The sequence below is a fragment of the Equus caballus genome, chromosome 5, assembly GCF_041296265.1.
Source record: "Equus caballus isolate H_3958 breed thoroughbred chromosome 5, TB-T2T, whole genome shotgun sequence".
In the NCBI taxonomy this organism is placed as follows: Eukaryota; Metazoa; Chordata; class Mammalia; order Perissodactyla; family Equidae; genus Equus; species Equus caballus.
Window position 1 is genome coordinate 1,101,592 of NC_091688.1, and position 15,488 is coordinate 1,117,079.

The 15,488-nt window shown below is 38.4% G+C and overlaps 1 protein-coding gene across 20 annotated transcripts in view; it reads left to right on the plus strand.

The window, feature by feature from the left end:
• MDM4 (MDM4 regulator of p53) overlaps positions 1–15,488 on the plus strand; it is a 51,338-nt gene that overhangs the window by 5,343 nt on the left and 30,507 nt on the right. For 19 of the 20 annotated variants that reach the window (XR_011438419.1, XR_011438418.1, XR_011438420.1 and 16 more), the window contains exons 2-3: positions 10,945–11,057; positions 13,042–13,116. Coding sequence is in view for 12 of the 20 variants with exons in the window: in XM_001489035.5 (XP_001489085.3) it covers positions 10,945–11,057; positions 13,042–13,116 (188 nt within the window). In the remaining 8 variants the exon portion in view is untranslated. Of the gene's footprint in view, positions 1–10,714; positions 10,734–10,944; positions 11,058–13,041; positions 13,117–15,488 lie in introns of those variants that run through there. The other variant, XM_070266486.1, reaches the window with a different exon arrangement.

The following is a 15,488-nucleotide window of genomic DNA, read 5'->3' on the forward strand; positions in this document are numbered from 1 at the left end:
TAACACTTTTTGGTATGGGGAAGTGGTCATGAAGATGAAGAGAAAGGGTGGTTTTGAAAGACTTAGGAGTTGAACTCTACAAGGTTTGATGATTTGATAATGGGGGAAGAAGGAGAGATCAAGATGACTCCTAACTTTCTGGTTTGAGCAACTGAATATAAGTACTAACTGGCAGCATGGTGTAGTGGAAAAGGATAAGCTTTAGACTTGGGCAAGGTATTTGACTTCTTTAAGCCTCAGTTTTCTCCTTTTTTTTTTTTGAGAGAATTTTCTTTTTTTTTCCAAAGGTTTTATTTTTTCCTTTGTCTCCCCAAAGCCCCCCAGTACACAGTTGTATATTCTTCGTTGTGTGTGGGTCCTTCTAGTTGTGGCATGTGGGACGCTGCCTCAGCGTGGTCTGATGAGCAGTGCCATGTCTGCACCCAGGATTCGAACCAGTGAAACACTGGGCCGCCTGCAGCGGAGCGCGCGAACTTAACCACTCGGCCACAGGGCCAGCCCCTCTCAGTTTTCTCCTTAAGGAGTGAGTAACGGTACCTAACCTTGCTGCTCAAAAGAGATTCCAAGTGGAAAAGGGACAAGATCTTGCTTTGGGTTCAAAGCCCAACCGCTGATTTCGTTTGTTACTTACGTCCTTGAATAATGCCTTTACTTGTGGTGTCTTCCTTCCCATTCTTTCCACTGTTCTCCCATTTTAAAATCCTCCCACTCATATCTCTCTTCCCTCTCATTCCTCTTCTGCCTTGCAGTCAAATGCCATTTGTCCTGCTCTGAACTTCCATGCCTCTTAAATCAGTGTCTTTTTTAGTGGTGCAACACTTTCTACTGGGTGTTAAAACAAAGTAAGAAACTCTTTTTGAAGTTTGAATTCTTCAGAGCTGCCAAGTGGTCTATTCCTGTTCCTGCTGAGATGCAGAACTAGCATGACTGCTGGCTCCCTTCCCCAAAATTATCCCTAGAGGACCTCTAAAAGGAAAATACTGTGAGAAGCAAATGGATGATGTGGGCTGTTTTGAACCGGCGTGTGTTTGTGTGTGTGTGTGTGGAGGTGTTTGGCCTGGGGTAGCAGTCAGCCAGACACGACTGTAGGCTAATGAAACCAAGGGGGAAGAGTTAGAATACTGCTCTAGGGCCCGCCCCGGGGCACAGCGGTTAAGTTCGCATGTTCCGGTCTGGTGACCTGGGGTTTGCCAGTTTGGATCCTGGGTGTGGACATGGCACCGCTTGGCAAGCCATGCTGTGGTAGGTGTCCCACATATAAAGTAGAGGAAGATGGGCATGGATGTTAGCTCAGGGCCAGTCTTCCTCAGCGAAAAGAGGAGGATTGGCAGCAGATGTTAGCTCAGGGCTGATCTTCCTCAAAAAAAAAAAATTTACTTTTTTCTATACTTGCTGTAACTCAGAATCCTAATCCAGCTCTCAAGAATAAATCAGCGTGTTACAAAAGCCCATACTTGTGAGGAGTTGAGAAAAAACAGGTGATGACTGACTTCAGGCGGTCACTTTGCTGTCACTTACCTTCTTAATCCTGCGGTCTCCCCAAATCCCTATCACCATGCTGCTTCTCCCTAGGGAACAGAGGGTGAATGCTTGACTTGAGTAGGGACTGTGTGGGGTGGAGAGTGGTTATGGTTTCTGGTGCTTGGCGCTTTCCACTTTAGTGCTTGTTTCGTACCTTACTCCAGCTTACTGCAGCTCTTATGGACTGGAGTCTGGTCTTCGCCCATATGTTGTGCCTGTCACAGTAGCTGCTATCCTCCAGGGCAAAATAACGAAAACAGTTGAAGAACACAGGTATTTCAAGAGAAGGACACTATACAGCCTTCACTGGGACAGAAATAATAGAACAGATGGACCAAGAGTTTAAAGTTAGACTGATAATCATCCTGAAAGAAAAAGGGAAGATATTAGCAACTTGAAACAAGAACAAGCAGAGGCCGTGAGAACCAAGCAGAAATAGTAGGCTTGAAAAATACAATGGTTGAAATAAAGAACATCACAGATGGGAGAAATAACAGAATGAATACACCTGAAGAATAAATTAGAATTCTAGAATGAAGCAAGTCTCTCAGAACAAAGAAGAGAAGGATGAAGAAAAAGAAAATGTAAAGGAAAAGCTAAGCAATAAGGAGAATAGATGTAGAGGTTCCCACATCTGAATAATAGGAGACTTAGAGAACTAAAATTAAAAGGAAGATGTGCTTGAAGAAATAATGGAAAAGTAGTTCTCTTTCAGAATTAAAAAAAAAAAAGATGAAAGTCCTCAGATCAAAAGGTTCCTTAGAGTGCTAAAGATGAGAGATCAGGAAGAACTCACTTCTAGCACATTATAGGGAAATTTAAGAATATCAAAGCAAAAGAAAATTATAGGAGCCTCAGAGGGAGAACATATCCCACACAAAGGAGCAAAAACTGAATTGACATCAGAGTTTTGAACGGCATCACTAAATGAAGAAAGACAAAAGAGTGTTTTCAGAGTTTTGAAGAGAATCTTAGAATTTTATACCCAACCACATTCATTTGAATAGGAAGGGATGATAAAAATATTCTCAGGCATATGATGTCTTGGAAGCCTTGCCACACAAAGGCCTGCATGGAAAACAGTTCTGGATGAAGTACTGAGAGAGTCAGATCTGGGAAATGTTACAAGAGATATATGAAGTAAAGGTGATCAGATTCCTTGGTATCATTTGTTGTTGTAAAGGCTAAGGCAAAAGGAAAAAAAAAAAAAAAAACGAGAGAAAAATGTATCTATCGCAGAATTTAAAGGCTAGATGCTGTCGTGCTAAAGTTCTTATTGGCAGGGAGATAAAATTTTTAAGAAGGATAATAACATTTAAAAGCATAAGAAGAGGAGGACAAAGTGGAATGCTAAATGAAGATGGTAGAAACAGATCCATATATATCAGTGACAATAAATGGACTAAATTCACCAGTTAAAGATAAAAATTGACAAATCGGATTAAAAAACCTGAAATCAAGATAGATGCTTTTTACAGGGGGTGCACCAAAAGTTTAAGGATGTACAAAAATTGAAAGTAAAAGCTTGGGAAAGTACATACCTGGAAATACTAAAAGCTGGCATGACCATTACTAATAGAAGTTAAAATATATTTTAAGACAGAATGTCTTGATTGGGATGGAAAGAATTGCTACATAATGATAATCACTATATAATGACAATTCACCAAGAAGATATAGCAATTTAAAGTATGTATACCTCTGACTAAAAATCTTAGAATAGATGAAGTAAAACTACATTGGGATAAATGGACAAATTCCACCGTCATAGAGATTTCATTACATCTCAATTATTTGTAGATCAGGCTGACAAATTAATAGATACATAAAATTGTAAGAAATCAACAAGCTTAACCTAATGAACAGTGTTTTGTAAGCATACATTACAGAATTGATCAACTAGATCATGGTGAAAGCCTTAACAATTTCAAAGATCAAGTTTTACGCAGAGGATGATCTCTCCCTACAGTGCCACTAAATTAGAAGTGTTTTTTTTTTTTTAAGGAAGATTAGCCCTGAGCTAATGTCTGCCACCCACCCTCCTCTTTTTGCTGAGGAAGACAGGCCCTGAGCTAACATCGGTGCATATCTTCCTCTACTTTATGTGTGGGACGCCTGCCACAGCATGGCTTGACAAGCGGTGCGTAGGTCTGCACCTGGGATCCGAACTGGTGAACCCTGGGCCACCGAAGCAGAACATGCGAACTTAACTGCTGCACCACCAGACCAGCCCTAAATTAGAAGTTAATCACCAGAACATAATTTTAAAAATACAGTATGCATAAGCATAGTTATATAACTCATGGATTTAAAAAATTATTGTAGAAGTTTAAAAATACTTATAGTTGAATGATAATGAAAACTTTGTGTATGAAAACCTGTGGGCTGAGTAAAATATTGCTGGGGTGGGAGTGGGGAGGAATTTGTAGCCTTAAATATTCAAATTATAAAAGAAGGAATAAGCTAAATGTCTAACTTTAAGAAATCAGGAAAAGATCAACAGTAAAATTTTTTAAAAGTAGAAGAGGTAATAGAAGATAGAATAAACAATATCATGAATGGAAAAGAGGATCCATCTGTACACAAAGAGATGAAAAGAGAATACTGTCAACTATGTACCAGCAAGTTTTAAAATGTAGACAAAATGGAAGAAGAACTAAAAGCTTGAATCATCTAATGTTTATTAAATTAAAGCAGTGATTAAAAATCTTCCTACAAAGAAAAGTTTTACAGGTGAGTTCTACCAATCTTTCAAGGACCAGGGCATCTCAATTTTGTAGAATTTTTTTCCAGATGATAGGAAAACAGGCCTGTTTGTTTATTCTGTTAGGCCTGCTCACCCTGCCATCCAAGTGAGACAAAAATTTGACAGTGGAAAATTACAGACCCATTTCACTCACTAATATAGAGTTTAGAACCTAAACAAAATGTTAGCAAATCAAAACCAACAGTGTACTAAAACAGATAATACTACCAAACCAAGTTGGGTTTATCTCAGATGTGCAAGGATTTAATAGTAGAAAATCCATAAATGAAATTAAAAGTTCACCTCATTAATAGATTAAAAGAAAAAAAATCATGATCCTCTCTCAGTAGATACAGAAAAAGCATTTTATAAATCATTCTTCCATGATATATTCTTAGTTAATGAGGAAGAAAAGGAACCCTTCTGAGCTGAGAAAGGGCAGTTATTTAAAAAAAAGAACAAACATTATGTAAAGGGAAACATTACAAGCACACTCTTTAAAATCAGACAAAGATGCCCAATATCATTACATGTATTCAACATTGTAACAGTCCTAAGCAGTAAAGTAAGACAAGTAGAAGAAATTAGAGGCACAAGAATTGGAAAGGAGGGAATAAAATTTTATATGCTGATGATATCATTTATGTAGAAAAACAGAAGCATCCACAGACAAATTATTAGAAGTGGTTATGTCAGTTTAGCAAGGTGACTGAATATACGATTAATGAATGTCATTTGTATTTCTGTACATATGCAAAAGCCACTAAAAAACGAATGAAAAAGAAGGCATCACAAGGGGCTGGCCTGGTGGTGCAGCGGTTAAGTTCGCACGTTCCGATTTAGTGGCCTGGGGTTCGCCGGTTCAGATCCCGGGTGTGAACATGGCACTGCTTGGCATGCCATGCTGTGGCAGGCATCCCACATATAAAGTAGAGGAAGATGGGCATGGATGTTAGCTCAGGGCCAGTCTTCCTCAGCAAAAAGAGGAGGATTGGCAGCAGATGTTAGCTCAGGGCTGATCTTCCTCAAAAAAAAAAAGGCATCACAATAGCATTGGAATACCAACTTTAGAAATTGGTTTAACACAAATATGCTAGACCTCTAAAGGGAAAATTTAAAAACTTTTCTAGGAGATAGTAAAAAAGTCCTTCATAAATAGAGGAATGTATCATGTTAATGATTGGAAAACAGTTTAACCTATATATTAAATGTAATTTTATTCAAAATCCCAACAGGGATTTTCGTGGAACTTGATAAGATGATATTAAAATTTATATGGAACAGTTAAGGGGCCAAGAATAGCTAGTCACTTCTTAAAAGGAACATGGAGGGGAAGACTTGCCCTACTGGATAGCAAGACTCATTATAAGATAGAGAAGTTGAGACAGTGTCGAATTGTATAAACATAGAAAGATTGACCAGTGGAATAGAATAGAGAACTTGTAAACACCCCTACATGTAAGGAAAATTTGATACATGACAGAGGTGTATGTCAGTCAGTCAAGAAAGGCATGTTCAATAAATTGATCTGGAAAAAATGGCCATCTGTGTGGAGAAATAATAAAATTGCTCTCTGAGAAGAAGAAAGTAGATGGATTAAGGATGTAGATGTCATAAGCAAAAATTTAAAAATTTTAGTAGATGCACCTCCTCCACTCGCCACAACACAGACAAATCTTAGTAGAAAGTATAGGTGGATATGAGACCTTGGGGAGTAAGCCAGACAGTGGTCATTCATTAAAAAAAGAGAAGATAAGTATAAATGATTTTGTTAAAATTAAGTTTTTGCTCATAAAAGTGCCTTCTAAAAAATGGAAAAGACATTACAAATTGGGAGAAAATATTTGCAAGACACCCAATTGGCAAAGGGTTGATATTAAAAATATATAAAGAACTATTATAAATCATTAAGTATAATAATCAATTAGAAAAATGTGCAAAGGACACAAACAGATATTTCACAGAAGAGGAAACATATGGCCAATAAGCATATAAAGAGATATTCAGCATCATTAGTGATCAGGAAAATATAAGTCAAGCCCATACCTATTTGATTGGCAAAAATTAAAAAGTCTTATGACGTCAAATGTTGGAGAGGAGATGGATTCACAGGATGTCTTAGACATTGCTGATAGGGTTTTAAATTGGTGCAAACCCTTTGAAAACAGTTCCATATCAGATCCTGAAGTTGAACATTCATATAGGCTATGACCCAGCAATTTCTCTTGTTGATATGCCCAAGAGACACTTTCCTCCACATGTACAAGAATGTTAATAGCAGCACTATTCACAATAGTGAATACCTAGAAACAAATAACCATCACACACTGGAATGTTATATAGCAGTCAAAATAAATGAAAAAATAGTATGCTATGACATGGATGAACCTTGAAAACATTGCTAAGTGGACATATGCTGAGTGAAATAAGCCAGACACAAAACGACAAATACTGTATGATTTCACTTATGCAAGGTACCTAGAACAGGCATATTCATAGAGACAAGAGAGTAGAATAGTGGTTACTAGAGCCTGGGGAGAAGGAGTCATGGTGAGTTAGTGTTTAATGGGTACAGAGTTTCAATTTGGGATGATGAAAAAGTTCTGGAGATGGATAGTGGTGATGGTGTACAACATTGTGAATGTGCTTAATACCCTGAATTGTACACTTAAAAATGGTAAATTGGCGGCCGGCCCTGTGGCCGGGTGGTTAAGTTCGAGCACTCCACTTAGGCGGCCCCGGGTTTCGCCGTTTCAGATCTTGGGCGCAGACATGGCACCGCTCATCAGGCCACGCTGAGGCGGCGTCCCACATGCCACAACTAGAAGGACCCACAACTAAAAAAATAGGCAGCTATGTACTGGGAGGCTTTGGGGAGAAAAAGGAAAAAAGAAAAAAGGTAAATTGTATATCTAGTTTACCACAATACAACTTTTTAAAAAAAGAACTAAAGTAACACAGCAGTAGGAATGAGTTTTAGTGAAACAAAGATCCCTAAAATTAGGTATGACATAACTGCTTTTTTAAAAAAGTTAAAAGCAGCTAAACTGAAAATACATACTTTTTAGGATTCCATTTTGATGCAGTAAAATACGTAAAAAGGAAGGGTAGAAAATCAAAACATAGGATTCAGCGTGATTGTTGGGGGAAGGCAGGCAAATGGATAGGGGATATTGTAATTAAGAGTAGATTGTGGTCAGAGTTGTAGTTTGTGGGTGCTTATTGCTTTATGAAAAAGAATCAAAAGTGGGCCATGTATGAATGAACAAAGTATGTCTTGAAGGAAAGGATTATGATTAATCTAGTTCTGTGCACTTGAGGTGTAATGGGAAAAAAATATTGCTAAGTGGGGACTTCAGAGATCTTTTGAGTTTGAAATCTTGATTCCAGCAATTTATTAATTGTCTGATCTTGGGCAAATAACGTCCCTATGTTTCTCTTGCTTTGTTTGCAAAATAAGAATAAAAATAGTACCTACATCATGGGATTAAGTATTAAATGGATTAATATATGTACCTGGTACAGAGTATATAAGTTTTTGCCATCTGCTTTGATTATCTAATGCTATGTAATAAACCACCCAACAATTTAGTTAAAATAACAGCCATTTAATTTATTTTTTATGATCCTATGGGCTGAGTTGGATGGTTCTTCTGGTGGTCTCACTTGTAGTCTGTTGTGTATTTGTAGTCAGATGTCAGCTGGGGCTGGAATGTCCCAAGATGTGGTGCTTTGGAGGGTATGGCTAGAAGGCTGGGCTCCACTGGACAGCTGTCTCTCCATGTGGCCTTTCTGTGTGGTCTCCAGTAGAGTGGCCAGATTTCAGGGGCCTCCAATAGCACCAAAAATGAAGCTTCCTGGCCTGAAATTGGCACATTGTCACTTCCACTGCATTCTGTTGATTCTATGTCACAGAGCCAGTTGGGAGCTGTGGTTCGTTGGGGACCATTTTTGGAAACCACCCACTCTGTTATTAATACTTGTACCTGTCCTGTTGCTCTAGCCATATGCTTCATCACTTTAGGCTCTGGGGATATATTAATGAACAAACAAATACAAATCCCTGCCCACTTGCAGTTTATGTCTTACATGATCAGGGAATACTGGGGCTTGGGAGTTGCAGTTTTGAAAATGGGTGGTCTTGGATCAAAGACCTAAAGATTAGGCCTGAAACAATAAGTCTTCTAGAAGAGAATATAGGCAGTACACTCTTTGACATAAGTTTCGAAAGAATCTTTTTGGACACCATAACTCCTCAGATGAGGGAAACAATAGAAAGAATAAACAAATGGGACTTCATCAGACTAAAGAGCTTCTTCAAGGCAAGGGAAACAGGATTGAAACAAAAAAACAGCCCACTAATTGGGAAAAAATATTTACAAGCTACTTATCCAACAAAGGGTTAATCTCCATAATATATAAAGAACTCACACAGCTCAACAACAAAAAATCAAACAACCCGATCAAAAAATGGGCAGGGGACATGAACAGACGTTTCTTCCAAGAAGATATACGGACGGCCAATAGGCACATGAAAAGATGCTCATCATCACTAATCATCAGGGAAATGCAAATCAAAACTACACTAAGATATCACCTTACACCTGTTAGAATGGCAAAAATATCCAAAACCAAGAGTGACAAATGTTGGAGAGGTTGTGGAGAAAAAGGAACCCTCATACACTGTTGATGGGAATGCAAACTGGTGCAGCCACTACGGAAAACAGTATGGAGATTTCTCAAAAAGTTAAAAATAGAAATACCTTATGACCCAGCCATCCCACTACTGGGTATCTATCCTAAGAACCTGAAATCAGCAATTCCAAAAGTCTCATGCACCCCTATGTTCATTGCAGCATTATTCACAATAGCCAAGACGTGGAAGCAACCTAAGTGCCCATCAACTGATGATTGGATAAAGAAGATGTGGTATATATACACAATGGAATACTACTCAGCCATAAAAAGGGACAAAATCGTCCCATTCGCAACAACATGGATGGACCTTGAGGATGTTATGTTAAGCGAAATAAGCCAGCTAGAGATAGACGAACTCTATATGACTCCACTCATAGGTGGAAGTTAACATGTAGACAAGGAGAACTGATCGGTGGTTACCAGGGGAAAGGGGGGGGTGGGGGGAGGGCGCAAAGGGTGAAGTGGTGTACCCACAACATGGCTAACAAGAATGTACAACTGAAATTTCACAAGGTTGTAAACTATCATAATCTTAATAAAAAAAAATGGGTAGTCTTGGAAGCCCTCATTGATAAACTGATATTTGAGCAAAGACAAAAGGAGAAGGTTAGGAGGTAGAAGGGCAGGGGTGGAAGCAAGGAAACCTTTCGGAGGCTAATGCAGTGACGAGACAGGTGACCTGGATTAGTGTGGGAACAATGTAAATAGTGAGAGGTGGTTAGATTTGGGATGTATTTTGAAGATGTAGCTTCAGAATTTAGTTATGGAGTGGGTGTGAAGTGTGAGAGGAAAAGCAATTGAGGATGGCTTCAAGGTCATTGACTTCAGCAACTGGAAGGATGGATTTGCTGTTTACTGAGGTGGGGAAGACTACAGACAGGCAGGTTGGGGAAGATCAAGATTAGTTTTTTTGTGAGATTTGAAACGCCAATTAAAAGCTAGCTGCTTTAAAAGTCTGAGTTATGCTTGTATCCTGTTTAACTTCCCATTTGGTAGCAAGGGAAGCCGATGGTGGAGGGAAGAATGTATACTTGGTTATAGATAATAAATCTCAGAAGAGTGAGGAATCTTCTTCGCTTTAGCCAGACTGCTGTTTTTTCTAGGCCCCTTTTATCCTTCCCCTGATGTGGCTTGTTATTCATAAATTTCACTGATTGTTCCTCACCTTTTTACTAGAAAAAAGCATGAAGGTAAACTTAAGCAAGTTCATTTAAAATTTTATTTTTCTTCTCTATAGCTTTTGTTTTTTTAAAGGATAAAAGGTAGAAGGTGAAAAATTTTAATTGAACTTTACTCTCTATTTCACTTCATGCTCTATCTTTTCTTGATGATGTGTGTCCACCTTGATTTCACCTATTTTGTGGGTATTTAGTTGCATATAAATAGAACTTTTATATGCAACTTTTTGGGTTTGGCACATTTAAAAAGCTGCTTTAACTGATACTGAATATTTGGACTCTCACTTTCCTGTGGTCTCTTGCCAAGACATGTTCCAACATGTTGCAGAGGTTTTCCTTGACGTGCTCTTGGAATCTTAAATCTATTACTTAATCTTGGTAATTCCCTCAGCCCTGCATTTGTTGGGGCCGGGTGCTCCTGAGCACTGTCCCAGAGAGGAGGAGATACTGAAGAACTCTCTGTTATCCACTGGAGAGAGAATGATTGTAAATTTGACTTTGAGCTGAAACACGCTGCTCGTTTTCATCAGTATGGAGGGTGGAGCATGCCTGAACCTGTCTCTGTCAGGCTTTACCTGAGGGGAGAATAGGTGGTTCTTCCTCTAAATTCTCTTCAGTTTTTTTGCAGAATCTGAACTAGAAAGTGATCAGAAGGGGATCAAGAACCTCAGCATGAGTACATTGCATTTGTCTAGGGTGCTCTGATATACGTGTCCTTTTTATTTCTGCTGGTTGCTTTTTGTAAATCCTAAAGAGAATTTTCTGCTTTAGAAGAGATTTTATAGTTTTTTTTCCTTTTAGATTTATCAACAGACTGCAGCTTCTTCACTGCCAAAATGACATCATTTTCCACCTCTGCCCAGTGTTCAACATCTGACAGTGCTTGCAGGATCTCTCCAGAACAAATCAATCAGGTAACTCATTTTTAGGCATTCCTATTCTTTAAGTTTTTAAAAAATTGAATTGAGGCTTCACTGACTTCACTGACCGTAGCAGACTTCACTGACCATAGGATTTTATGACAGCAGAAGGGATTATTTTTAAAAATGTCATATTAGGGAGACTAGTAAACGTACCAATACTCATAAATTGAATTGGTTGTTGATTAAATAAGTATATGGAGGTTACAGATTGCTCAAAGTGGTATATTTTGAAAATAAGCATGTTTTAGGGTATGGATGGCTAGTGGAGAATTTGGGGCCATGTTATGTGCTTGTTTTCTGTCTCTCACTTCATTGTAACTAGTTTGTTTTCTTTAAAAATTTTAAATTGTAAATGTAGAAAATGTATTCTTCTAAAAAATTCAAACTTTATGAAGACTCCTTTGATCTTCTCCTCCCTTCTTCCCCCAAAGTCCCTTCCCCCTAAGATAATACTATTACCAATTTAGTTGTGTCTTGTTTCATACCTTTTCCTCTAACATTTAAAAATACATAGTTTTGTGTTTTCATAAACATCGCACAATTATAGTATTATGTATCTTAATACATGATAAGGTGGAATTTGGATTTGATAGGGGAAAATGTGGCTTCTGTAATAAATGGTTTTGACATAATTGACCATCTCTGAATGGAAACAAACGAAGACTTCAGATGTTGTACAACAACAAGTTCCAGATAGATGAAGACTGAAATGTAAAAAGTGGAATGATAAAAAATATTTGAAGAAAATTTAGGAAATATTTGTGAGACTTTAGAATGAGGAAGGCCTAAAGAAGACAAAACCGAGGCGGCTGTGAGAGGAAGAGAGAGACAAATCTGGCCTTATAACGTTTTTTTTTTTTTTTTTTAAAGATTTTATTTTTTCCTTTTTCTCCCCAAAGCCCCCCGGTACATAGTTGTGTATTCTTCGTTGTGGGTTCCTCTAGTTGTGGCATGTGGGACGCTGCCTCAGCGTGGTCTGACGAGCAGTGCCATGTCCGTGCCCAGGATTCGAACCGACGAAACACTGGGCCGCCTGCAGCGGAGCGCGCAAACTTAACCACTCGGCCACGGGGCCAGCCCCTGGCCTTATAACGTTTTAAAGATAAAATAGTGTCGCTAAAGACAGACTCCACAATCAGAGTCCAGAGATGGCAAACAAAGTCACTATCCCTTGTATGTGGATATCACATCATGTTTATCCTTTTTTCTTTTTCTTTGAGGAAGATTAGCCCTGAGCTAACTGCCGCCAGTCCTTCTCTTTTCTACTGAGGAAGACTGGCCCTGAACTAACATCCATGCCCATCTTCCTCTACTTTATATGTGGGACGCCTACCACAGCATGGCTTGCCAAGCGGTGCCATGTCCGCACCTGGGATCCGAACCGGCAATCCCAGGGCTGCCAAAGCGCAATGTGCGCACTTAACCACTGCACCACTGGGCCGGCCACATTGTTTGTCCTTTTATCTGTCAGTGGTATTTAGGTTGTTTCCATCTTTGGCTATAGTGAAGAATGCTGGTATGAACACGGGTGTACAAATATTTGTTTGAGTCTCTACTTTCAGTTCTTTTGGACTTATACCTAGGAGTGGAACTACTGGGTCACATGGTAATTCTATGTTTAACTTTTTGAGGAACTGCCAAACTGTTTTCCACAGCAGCTGCACCGTTTTGTATTCCTATCAGCAGTGCCCAAGGGTTCCGGTTTCTCCATATCCTCACCAACACTGATTTTCTTTTTTCCTTTTATTATAGCCATCCTAGTAGGTGTCAATGAAAATGCGATTTTTCAGGACGGTTAACAAGTAGTAGTCTGATCATCTGTAGTTATTTTATGCATTGGAAGATTGTTATTAGATGATAAGTTTCTGCCAGGGTTTGTTAAAAAAAAAAAACGTTTAAAGAGGTTCTCTTGTTCCCTAGGGTTTCAGAAGCTAATTGAAATGTAAATAGCAGGTTTACTTTATGTTTGTATCAGGTACGACCAAAACTGCCACTTCTGAAGATTTTGCAGGCAGCAGGTGCACAAGGTGAAATGTTCACTGTTAAAGAGGTAAGCCAACAAAGAAAATTCTCAGTTTTAAGAACAGCTGTGAAGTAGAAGCTGGTGAATGTGTAGTTCTGAAGTCAAGCCTAAGAAAGGAAGTTCTACTCCTAAGGTACTGGAGAGGCACCTTTTGCTCTGTTTTAAAGAGCTGGGTTGAACTTCATATTTCCTTTCCTTTTGAAGTGTGTTGTCAGCCTAACATAAGATTAACCATGAATTCATTGATCGCAGTTAAAATGCAAAACATGTACAAGATTAAAAAAATGACATTCTCTGTGATTTACAGGATATGCTGCCAGGCAGGAATTAAATGCAGTAGTTTTTCATTATAAATGTGTCAGATACTCTTCTGAGCCCTGTGAGTTGTTTTAAACACTTAATGCATTTAAATAACTTATTTAGCTTCTAAAGTTTTTTTTTTTTAACAAAAGCAAATTGATTTCTTTAAGTAGAAAAGACTCAATATTAAAATGTTAATCTCTTCAAACTGCTTGCATTTAGTAGGGTAAGGATCTAACCCTTCCTAAAGGAAGAGGAAACAAAATATCAAGCTTTTTTTGACTTTTCTTAGAAGCTTAACACCTATCAGCAGTGCTGCACTCCTGAGCCGTTATCCCTCACAAGGAAACAAGTCTGGAGGCAGTTTGGATTTTCTAGAATACCCATATTTCCTTTATCATTTTAAATCAAGTGCATCATTTTGGACTTTCTCTCTAAAATTCTGATGAGTAAGACTTTTTTTCCAAACTGTTATTAAAGTGTGAATTTTTACATCTGTAAAGTTGTTATGATGAATTGTGCTTTCTCCTTCAATAGCATGGCAGAGTTTGCCTGGGTCAAGAAGAAATTAAGGGGGCTGGCCCCGTGGCCGAGCGGTTAAGTTTGCACACTCCACTTTGGCGGCCCAGGGTTTTGCCGGTTTGGATCCTGGGCATGGACATGGCACTGCTCATCAAGCCATGCTGAGGCGGCATCCCACATTGCAGAGCCAGAAGGACTTACAGCTAGAAGATATAACTATGTACTTTAGGCTTTGGGGAGAAGAAGAAGAAGGAAAAAAAAAAGATTGGCAACAGGTATTAGCTCAGGTGCCAATCTTTAAAAAAAAAAAGATATTAAGTACATATTGTTCAGGGAGAATGTTTTACTGGGAAGAAAGTTGGACAGAGTTTACATGATAAACTCTCTATTATGAATCTTGACCCTACCCAGTACATTAAGAGGAATTTTCTGATTTTGTGTTTTTAAATATTGGTTCTCAGTATGTGTATTGCGACAGTATGAGAATAGAAGTATTATATACAAATTAAGAGTAGTATTTTAAGATTTTTTTTTTCCTTTTTCTCCTCAAAGCTCCCCAGTACATAGTTGTGTATTTTTAGTTGTGGGTCCTTCTAGTTGTGGCATGTGGGATGCCACCTCAGCGTGACCTGATGAGCGGTGCCATGTCCACTCCCAGGATTTGAACAGGCGAAACCCTGGGCTGCCGAAGCAGAGCACGTGAACTTAATCACTCAGCCACAGGGCCGTTCCCAAGAGTAGTATTTTAGAAGATCTTATTTTGTATACTTAGAGTGGATTTATTTTTTTCAGAAAGTTGGACAGACATAAATATAAAACTTCCTTTTTTTTCTTCCAGTAGATGCTCTTCCTCATCTTATTTTCCCCTAGATATTTGAGTAGATATGAGAGCTCTGTTAATCCTGGGATATGTTGCCTGAGAAGGGTGGGAGCCTAGGAACATCATTACTCCAGTATAATGGGAACAGTGTGGAAAAAATCTTCTGTGCAGATATCTAATAATTCCTGAGAAGTTGGAGCCTAAAGATAAAGATAGTTGCTTTAAACTGCTTATGATTTTTGACAACAAAATTCTTACTGTCATTAAGCAAACTTAAGTAATTTTTTAAAAATCTGCTACCTGGAGAAAACATTAGGAAAAAATTAGGTAATTTTTAAGTTGTGAATCATGAACTTCTCCGTGTTCCCTTCCATTTTTTGGACTCTGTAAAAGAAGCCAGGTAGACTAAATTTTCGTTTGATAAACGTTTAGATTCTATGTTTTATGCACTTATAATGCTGATGGCTTATTAAACATTGTACTTCATTTGTCAAAAAGCATTAAGTGAACACACATCAAAAGCCTATAGTAGTTATGTGCTCTGGACTTGGAAAATATCTTTATGACCCAGGCAAATTTAAAGTTTATTACCTCTAGTAATAGAACAGACACCTTTATTTGGACTGGTGAGAGAACTTTTAAGGGGATAGTAGGTAAGTTCACCTTTTCTCATTGTCAGACCAGTATACTTCTGTTCTAAAAAGTAAGAGTCTGTTAATGTCCAGAGTGATAATAAGTGGACGAACGTAGTAGTTGG